We start from the raw sequence: 9,865 nt of genomic DNA, 5'->3' as shown, positions 1-9,865 counted from the left end.
TGCACTGCCAGCTCTGCTCTCTCAGCAGTAGCTCTGCATCTTGCCATCGCCGCCACGGGAAGCTGCTCCAGGTTCTCACTGCAGGATCTTCATCTTGGCTCCAGCTCTCCGACTTTCCAGCTCCAGCCTCACACTCCCCATCCCAGTCCCCCAGGTGCTCCTCCAGCCCCCCAAAGCCAACATCCCTGCCCTAGAGTGATTTCAGCTCTTCCTCCCCAGTCCACGTTCCCACCCATCAATCCCTATTCCACAGACACACAGATGTTTCAGCGACGGTGCCAGTCCCTGTCTCAATCCTACAGTGATTTCTGCCGCAGTGCCACAGTCCCTATCCCTGCTCCACAGTCCCTTCCCGAGCACTGCTCTCCCTATCCCATAGCCAGACCCACAACCTTTATTTCTCTGCCAGCTCTGCTGTCAGCTCCCGGTAAAGCTGCTGCACGTTCCAATCCTAGCAGCTTTCTTTTGTTAAAGGTCTGAGTTTTCCACCCCAGCTCTCAAGCCCACATTCCAGGCCAGGCCTGACTATTTTTATCCCAGCTCCCTCCCTGCTGTACTTATGCCAGGTCCATGCTCCCTAATCCAGCCCCACTCTTGTTCTGCCCACAGTCCTACCGTCTTTATGTCTCCACCAGTTCTGCTGCCTGAGCTCCAGGTTCTCAGCTTTCTGCTGCCTCTGCCTCAGCTTTCTGCTGCCTCTGCCTCAGCTTTCTGCTGCCTCTGCCTAAATCTGCTGCTGGGTATCTCTGCAGCCCGGGGCTGTTGACAAGGTCACAAATCAGTCTTTGTCATTCACTTAAATATCTCTGTTCCCAACGGGAACAGCAACAAAACAACAGAATAAACAATCAAGTAGTCAAAGATGAAAATAAAATTAGAATAAAATTATAATAGAATGAAACATCTTTTATTACTTTTCTTTGTAACAATACTTTCAATACCAGCCCCACTGAGAGGTTGCATGCTAGTCCTTCTGGTTCGGGGGAGCACCCCTGAGCATGGGCTGCTCCCCCCCGAGCACTGACCAAAGCTGGCCGGCACAGCTGCCCGGGACACCGCCTGCCCAACGCCCTGCCTCGGCAGCTGCGGGGGACCGACCCCGGCTCCCCCTGGGATCGGCAGCCGAGGGGGTGCTGCCCCATGGCTCCCCACCGCTCCCTGGAGCGGCAGCCGCGAGGGTCCCAGCCTGGCTCACCGCCGCTCCTCGGCCCAGCGGCCGCGCCGATCCCGGGCCGGCTCCCGCCGCTCCAGCGCCGCCCCCAGCCCCGCCGCCGAACTGCCCCCAGGGGCCCCCCCCCCCCACGCCATTTATAGCCCGCGGCCCGCACAGCCCCGCCCCCCCGTGCCAGCCCCGCCAATCCCCGTCCGCCCGCTCCCGAGAACCCCGCTGGCCCCGCAGGCCCCGCTCCCGGAGCCCCTCCCGCCCGCTCCCCGCCTCCCTCCCCTTCTCCTGGGAGAGCTCCCGGACGGGACGTGACCGCGGAGCTCCCACCGCCCTTCCGCGGTCCCAGCACCGCCTGAGGGGAACGGGGGGACGGGGCCGCGCGGAGGGGCCGCGCCGCGGCTGAGCGGGCAGAGCTTGCGGGACCGCTGCCGGATTGAAAAGGCGGGCTGTGATTGGACGGCGCCGAGAAAGGCGGGCCGGGATTGGCGGGCCAGACGCTGCCTCGGGCCCGGATTGGCGGGGCTTGGAGCCCCCGGGGCCGCGGCCGCGGGTGGCGGGAGGTGCTCGCGTGGTCGGGAGGAGGGACTAGGGCCGTGTCGGAGGGGCCCTTCCCGCGGGTCCGTGGCCGTCCCGGGTCCCGCCCCCAGGACCCCGTCCCCTGCCCCGCCCCTTGGTCGGGCTGCACCCCCGGGGTCCCGGCCCCAAGGCCCCTGCAGAGCCCCTCGGGGAGCCCCCCACCGGCACACGGGGCGGTTCCGGGGCGCGAAGGCGGACTGTGCGGCATGGGGGACCGGGGAGCAGCGGCGACGTGGTGGGCCGGGAGTCGGCGGCGGGGAGCGGGGAGGACGCAGAGCGGCAGCGCGCCTCTGACCGCCTCTCCCCACGCAGCAGTTCTGCTTCTGCGGGGACTGGGTGCTGGCTGAGATCAGCTCCCTGGCCGAAATCTTTTAAGTGCCCGCCCCCACCCCCATCCCCCTGCCCGCCCCAGGCCCGCTGCCCACCCTCCTTCTCCTGCGCAGTCCCTGCTGTAGCTGAAGTTCAGCGCTATTTCAGTACTTGTTCTACTTGTGGTTCTGAAAAAAAGTTAGAATCAGGATAGCCAAAGCAACATAGAAAGTCTGTTCCATCTTCAACTACATTACGGGGCAAAGGAAATAAGTGATCCTACCCATCAGCGGAACAGGGAAAGAATGAAGATTAAGTCTGTGAGCTATATAAGAGAAAAATCACACTGTAACAACTTAGAAGATTGCTCCAAGACCACAGTCACAGGAAAAGGGAAGAGAGCCAGGGGCAGAAACTGTAAGGCCAAAAAGATGATGGACACATCTGTGCGTCAATCAGGTTCAGAGGTCACTGCATGCCCCAAGCCTAACGAGTTCTCTGGTTTATGTGTGTTATACACCTCTTAATTACTTGAATAGAAAATTTACAATTGAACTTTCACAAAGGTTACAGAGTGATATCCCCACGCTGACCATTGCAGTGGAGCTTCTGCTACAGATTCTGACACGTCAGGTGACTGAATGTTTGCTCGTTTTCTAGGCTCTCCTTACAGTCCATCCAGGTCATGAAATATAGAGGGGATTTCTTGAGAGGCAGCTTTTAGACCTCATTCCCTTACCTTCATGGTCAATGCCATCAGCGTCACTCTCCCTGTCTTCTCGCTCTTCATCGAGAGTTCCTCGTGTTAGTATTAGCTCAGAGGGACCCCTTGCAGAAGCATCAGGTCCTTGAAGGGAACAGAAACGGCTGTACACAAACCAGCTTGCTAAAGGTAAGGGAGCGTGTGCACTGACAACTTCTGTCTGCACAGAAACACAGCAATGAACACCTGCTCTAAGGGGACAGAAAGCTGCTTGTGGATCCCAGACACAGGACAGACTCCATCAGCACCTACTCGCCTCATCTAAGGAACAGTGCAGCCAACAGCAGAGCTTTCTCATATTCTGATCTGACCGTTTTGCCTTTTCTAAAGTATTTCATTATTTCTAGTAGGTCCACTGCTTTAGCTACACAGCGGGGTTTCTTCCAAACCTGTGACTGACACAGGAAGAGCTAAGTGTGACCAATCCCACAGGAATTAAAGCCCTGCTCCTCTAACATGGAGCTGCTTTCACATTTCTGCTGTGAGGACAAAGAAGCACTGTACTACTTCACCAGGCAAACTCTTCAGAAAACTTCTGCAGTAAACTTTATCCTCCCGGGGAGGTACCTGCCAGTGTGCTGCCCTGCACACACACCTGCCCATGTCCTTCCACAAGTGTTCCAACTGCTCTCTCTTTTGTTTATTTTGAGCTTTCTCCCGTAGATAAAGATTTACATGTGGATTCTGAGAACACTTAAAACATCAGGAGAAGAGAAACCTCGCCCAAACCCAGCAGCCTGTCCCCCAGTCAGAGAGCAGAAGTCACTGTGCAGGTCTTACATTTCAACTAAGGTTACACAGAACTTCTGACTAAGCATGGAAGGCAACCTCCAGTCAGGTGGGATTCTAGGACGTTTTCAGCAGCGCCGGGAAGCCAAACTCTGTGTAGCTGTGCCTGCAGAGAACTGTCCTTTGGACAGCCAGAACTCAAGGTGAGCAGAGCTACTGATTTTGGCACTGCAGTTCAGTCTTTCTTACTAAGTCAAACTAGTACTCTTCACTGGTGCAGGAAGATACAGGGATAGTCTCAACAAATCCCTTTGGAAATTTATTTTTAAGAACTCTCTATCCATCTGAATGGAAGACACAATCTTATTTCCCAATCATTTTCACACAATTAGCTCAAATATTAGCACTAAAACAGTGAGCAACATCTGTTTTACAAAATCTTTATTTTTGTAAAGATATGCTCCACCACATCTAGGAAAAAAAAGGCAAATGGTGGACTCCTTCAGGACAGGAGTTTTCCCACAGTGAGTACGACTAGTAAATGAAATGTTAGACCCTCTCAACATAAAGGCAACTGTGTGCATAAAAGTGACCCAAGATACACTGTTCAGGTGTAAAACAGCTAAAAACACTTACCAGTGTTTTTCTCAGGCGCTCGTATTCTGGACGATACTCTCTGAAAAGGTGAATAAAGGGAGTGCATTCAGTCTGAAAAACACAGGATTTGTATTGCATAAGGATCATCCTGGAGGCTTCTTTTTACTCAAAAAAAAAGTTTTCTCAAGGCTTTCATGTTTGAGAGACATTTCAGAAAGACTAACAGTACTTTTTTCCCCAGATTTGGATTCAGAAACCAATGGATGCAAAATCAATGAACAGACTTCATTAAAACAGCAACAATTCAAAACTTGGTATGGAAATACAAGAAAAAAATTACTTCACAGACTTGCTGGCACAGATAGCTTTTACTTTTTCACGGAACAGCACAAAAATTCATCTCTGAATAGTTCCTTTTTACTGCTGCTTTTTATGCTGATACTGGACACCCTAGGCTACCTTGGCTATGGCAACTGTACACTCCTTCAAATCAAAGGAGCAGACTCATGAGTCAGGACCTTCAGGGAGTGGTCACTGGGTCGCGGACCAGAAGTCATCCCCTTACCTCTCCTATTCATCTACAGCTTTAGAAAGCTGGGTAAAAAACTCACCCGGTCCTGTGCCAAACACTGCAGGAACACCAACCACCTGGAAAAGAAAACACACCAGAACTAGAGACTAACTGAGCCAGATTTTTAATACAGAAAAAAAAACAAAATAAAAACAAACGAACAAACGAACAATCCCCCACAACGACAACAAAAAAATCAACACCACCGAAAAACCCAACAACAACAAACTACTAATCTAAACCTAACAACACCCATTGAATCAGCACAGTGGCCTAAGAGTGGGCAGTAACACTTGTGCTTCTGTCCATCCCGCTTTCAAACTCTTCCTCCACTTGCTGTTCACGTTTGTTACTTCCGCTTTTTGGTTGTCGGTGATTTTCTGTTTGGTGAGTTGTTGGGGTATTTTGGGGGGTGTTTCTTTGGGGAAGGAGGTTTGTTTGGTATTTTTTAACACTGTAGGGCAATTCAAAAGAAAGGTCAAGTCTTTCTGCTGTTGACTTGTTTATTGTTAATAACCCAAGTTCTCATTCTGCATCTAGGGTTATAAGTGGTTAGCAAGTATCCGTGTACTAGAATTAAAGTGCAAAAGAGACAACAAGAACTGACCCTTTGGCTCTGAAATAGTCTAATACTTTTTATTTAGCCAAAGCACATTTAAAAGGTCCCCAGAACAGCAAGAGAGGGAGAATTTAATCAGTTGCTATGACAATACATTCAAAATGCACATCTACTTTCTAATTTCAACTTGTCTCTCATTACACTTCTGGCCATTTGTTCTGCTTGTGTTAAATCAATTCTCTAAAAATACCTTGAATTAAGACTATTACCAGCCAGAATCCTACATCCTCCAATGAAAATTCTCCCTCTTTTTCATAGGCAAGACAGTCTCAACTACTGACTTCCAAATGGAAGACCTTTCCCAACACAGCCTTGCATTTGATCATTAATACAGTAAATATGCAGACAGTTCTCCAAAGGATTTTAAGCATTAAGGCTAGGCACTGTGCCAATATATATAAATATTTATACTTTCCCTGCACTTAAGTACAAGCTGCCTTTTACTCCGTAATCCTCTTCATATGACCTGCTCTCCATCCAGCGCTCCAACAGTCCTGACAGGCAGATAAATATGACCTGATCAGCAAACAAGGAACAGGAAGTATGTTAGTTCTGTATATGGGACCACTACAATCCCTTTTGAAATTCTGTATATTGTTCCACATAGGACACTTACAATATTTTTGTTTTGGCTCTGTTATCATTATCTACATGAATGGAATCATTCAGTTCCTGGAATATCCACACAGCCAAGAAGGCTTGCTTTTTCTTTAGTAAAAGCTGATGACAAACACAATCAGCTAAAACCTTTAGCACAGACTATGGGATCATTAACAGCCTCCAATGTACAGTGTTGTCAGAGAAACAATTAATTTGTCCTCTCAAAACCTGGTTGAGTGGAAGAACAATCTTCTTCTTGCATAAGCAAATATAAAGGGTTTTTTTTGTTCATTTATTTGTTTTTGAGATTCTTTCCCTTCTTCCTATGTAGTACATTGCCCAACTGTACCTGACACTTTCAGAACAAGGAAAATTACCTCAGATGGGAAATGCTGCAGCAAAGAACACTGCCTCTTACCAGCCTATCTTAGCTTTCGTCTCGTGATTAATCACAGTTCAATATTAAATTATTCAGGCTGCCATTCAGTGTGACAAGCTGCTAAAGTTATTGTATGTTCAAATCAGCAAATCCTCAACACAGGTCATCAACAGATTACAGTCCAAAAGGGCAGTGCAAAGCCCTTTACAGAAGGACAGAATGGTGGGGGTTGGACAATACCTCTGGAGATCGTCTAGTCCAATCTCTGCTGCTCAAAAAGCGGGATTAGGTAGAATGGGTTGCTCATGACTTTGCCTGAGCAAAAGTGTTTTAAGCATCTCCAAGGATGGAGATTCCACAGTTTCTCTGGACCATCTGTTACAGTGCAGAATTAGTAAAATTAAAGCATTTTTTTTCTCTTCTGTTTAAACACAGTTTCCTGTATCTCACCTTGTGTCTGTTGTCTCTTGTCCTTTCCCCACAAACCAGTGAACAGAGTCTGCTGCTCGCCTTCCTTACACCCTCCTACCAGGCATTTATACACATCAAAAATATTCTCCTTGAACTTTCTCTTCTCCAGGCTTTTAGGAGAGGTAATAAAAAAAGGAAAACCTTTACCTTCAGTGAACTGTAAAATTCATCCAACACTAAACTCATAGAACGAGTCAGGTTATTGACATAGGAGGTCTCTTGATTCAGAGCATCCTGAAAAGTCTCGAAGTCCTGCATCCATTCCACTGCAAAACTGTGGTCAATTATGTCAGTCTGGAAGGAGAAGGGAAAATATTCAGAAGTATTCAGAAATATTCAGCCCTGGTCTGAAGTTTTGCAAGTTCACTTTTTATCAAATCAACCATGTGAATACAGGAAGAGAAGACAAACAGTCACTTCTCCAGGTTTAGGAAGGCAACAGTTGTTTAAGGAAACAATTGCAACTCTAAAGCCTCCTATGGTTTTACTGGAAAGGGGCATCCAAAAATTGCACACTGCACAATGAAGTTTAAGGTGTAAATAGTAGATCATACGACTGAGGTCAGACAAGAACAACCCTTGTTGAAGATCCTCAGCTTTCCTGATTGCCTGGGGCTGGGGGAGCCAGGGCCACTTCCACGCTGGGTAACAGCCCACGGGATCTTTATGAAAGGGAGCTGTGTTCTGGCCCAAAGAAGTGATGATCTAAACTCAGTGCAAGACAACTGCCACAAACAGGTGAGATGGTTCCACAATTTTACATGGATTCATATAAAAACAGTGTATTACAGAGTTTCATAAACATCTTGCCACATGCATATCCACTCTTCACACAATACGAGGTGCCTAAAACTCTGATATATTTCATTCCCCTCACCAATGGGAAGGAGGAAGATAGATAAAGTATTACCTAGCATTACTCAAGAGATTTGAGACGGAACTGAATCCACCAAGGGTCAAAGCCTGACTACTCAGAGCTACCTTGACTAAATTCTGTAAATAAAATTAAATCACTTCCACAAATTACTTTTTTCCCTCTCCAAATCTTAAAATTCTTTACGTCTACGGGTTTGTCGCTGCACATATATCCCAGTTCCCTGGGATTCTTCCATTCTTATCAAGAGTCAATTTAAAAAAATTAAATTTAATTAAATTTTGTTAAAAATTCTTCCAATGCTATTGGCTCTACCTTTTAGCAAAAGCTAAACATGAGATCAAAATGAAGTTCAAAGTTACGAATCCTAAGCCTCAGACCTACCTTTCCTTACATGAACAGTGCCACTTCTTTTAGTCTTTCAAAAAGTGTATTTTCTTAAGAGAGACTTATTTTCCTACCTCATGCCTTTTTCTACAGAAATAAAAAGCTAGAAAGCTTATTCTAATATCACTGTCTAGAGTCAGAAAGAAAACAGTGTACAAAAAGTTGCTCAGTAAGCAAGCAGATACCAAAGATATGCACGGTTTGGGTCACTGGGCAGATGGGTGGAGTTGGAGCACAGCAGACACTAATCCTACTGGGCTGGTGTGAGGGAAAATATCCCAGTCAAAGCCTGGCATATGTGTGTACACACACAAAGCTTGCTGAGTTGGGGATACAAACACAAAGGATGCCTGTGGAGAGCAGTTACTCACACCAAAAATCTAACGGGATTCTTTTAATATCTGAAATTATCATGTTTAAAGATAGAGCTGGTACAAGGATTGAGAGGTTTTTTGAAAACCTTTTACCAACATTTACCATGAATTATGACAGCTCTAGCTATGTTGATGGTTCCACAGGTATTTAGTCTCTGGTATGACATGAAAGACAACAGATAAATTCATGTATGAAGAAGAAGACAATAAATCCAGAGCTCCATGCTACGCTGAACTCCAAACAAATCTTGAAGAATCTCTTAAAAGTATCAACAACATTAAAAACCAGAATAGAATACTCTGTATTTACAAGAAGGAGCTCAAACCAGCGTACCTTGACTCACCTTCGCTACCCGGGTTTCCGAGCAACGGCTCCGGTTCCCGCCAGGGACGGGCCGGCGCGGCACGGCCCTGCGCATGCGCGGAGCCAGGTCCGGGGAGCTCCGGGAGCTGCGGGAGCCGCTGTGGGTTCGGGACCCGCTCCGGACGGGATCGGGAATCGGGAATCGGCGCCCCGAGGTGGGTCCGTGCCCAGAGCCGCGGCATTCCCAGCACTGAAGGGAACCACCCGGGAGAAATGCGGGAGCGGGGAGCGCCCACGGCGGGTGCTCCAAACCCCGGGCCCGATTCCAAACCGCATACACGGCAGGGAAAAGGATCTTTTTTTTCCAGACTCCCTTGTGTAAAATCTTGTCGATGATATTTCGAAGTTGGGAGAGAAAAAAGAAAAACCTGTGCTTCCGTGGAAACTGAGTAGTTAAGTTACTCTTTACTTTCCCTGCCTGTTCGATGCGTTTAAGGCATCCAGACTGTGAGGAACAGAGCATTAGGCACTTACTGACGTGCAGCAAACCTGAAGGAGAGTGTGAGGTAATAACTCAGGAGTGGAAGGTGCACCTTAAAACAAATCAAAAGAGCAGAGATGGGGCAGAGGTTTTTATTCTTGCTTTTGCTTTTAGTGCAGTCCCTAAATGCTCAGTCAAGGCTCCAGGCTGGGGGAAAAGCTGGACCCTTCTGGAAAGACATAAGGACATTTGGTGCAATCCTCCCAGCTCCACAGAAACTTTGGGAGTACAGGCTGGGAGGTCTCTTCATCCCAGGTCTCACTGGCAGGGGTGTGACCAGCACGAAAGCAGTGCTCCCCTGCCAGAATTTCATGAAGCTCATTAAAGGAGCAAACCTAGTGATTACCTCCCTGGTCTGTGCCTCACACAGTGACCAGTACAGAGAAAGATGCCATGGCAGCAAGAAATAATGCCTGGAAAACACAGATGGGATGTGAAAGACCCCAGCAAAGCTGCTGGTGTGCCCTGACACCCCTTTGTAGCTTGTCCACCCTTCATGAACACGTGGCTGTCCTGGCCAGTGTACAGCCCAGTACGGTGTCCCAGCCCAGTACGGTGTCCCAGCACAGTGTCCCAGCTCTGTACAGCCCAGCACAGTGTCCCAGC

At 48.0% G+C, this 9,865-nt stretch overlaps 2 protein-coding genes across 12 annotated transcripts in view; one reads left to right on the top strand and one right to left on the bottom strand.

Annotated features, from left to right (window-relative positions):
• Positions 1 to 2,642: 2,642 nt before the first annotated feature.
• LOC113960237 (GPN-loop GTPase 1-like) lies at positions 2,643 to 8,773 on the bottom strand. 9 transcript variants are annotated; one of them, XM_027669692.1, is made up of 6 exons: positions 8,725 to 8,773; positions 6,927 to 7,073; positions 5,745 to 5,845; positions 4,751 to 4,787; positions 4,179 to 4,250; positions 2,643 to 3,202 (listed from the first exon to the last, which is right to left on the bottom strand). In XM_027669692.1, exons 2-6 carry the CDS (start codon positions 7,035 to 7,037, stop codon positions 3,071 to 3,073), a joined length of 453 nt encoding a protein of 150 aa, XP_027525493.1. In that variant the 5' UTR covers positions 7,038 to 7,073; positions 8,725 to 8,773; the 3' UTR covers positions 2,643 to 3,070. The 9 variants fall into 9 exon arrangements, 7 of the variants coding, with proteins under 7 accessions (XP_027525493.1, XP_027525496.1, XP_027525500.1 ...); XM_027669695.1 differs by having other exon boundaries at positions 2,643 to 2,897; XM_027669699.1 differs by having other exon boundaries at positions 4,179 to 4,218.
• Positions 8,774 to 8,820: 47 nt separating this feature from the next.
• The window catches only part of M1AP (meiosis 1 associated protein), a 24,705-nt gene continuing 23,660 nt past the window's right edge, over positions 8,821 to 9,865 (top strand). For all 3 annotated transcript variants that reach the window (XM_027669691.1, XM_027669689.1, XM_027669690.1), the window contains exon 1: positions 8,821 to 8,933. The gene's annotated coding sequence lies outside the window, so the exon portion shown is untranslated. The remainder of the gene's footprint in view (positions 8,934 to 9,865) is intronic.

This window comes from Corapipo altera, unplaced genomic scaffold (genome assembly GCF_003945725.1).
Source record: "Corapipo altera isolate COAL_440 unplaced genomic scaffold, ASM394572v1 289, whole genome shotgun sequence".
Lineage (NCBI taxonomy): Eukaryota > Metazoa > Chordata > Aves > Passeriformes > Pipridae > Corapipo > Corapipo altera.
Note: the sequence above shows the minus strand (reverse complement) of the source record. Positions and strands in the feature narration are given on the sequence as shown.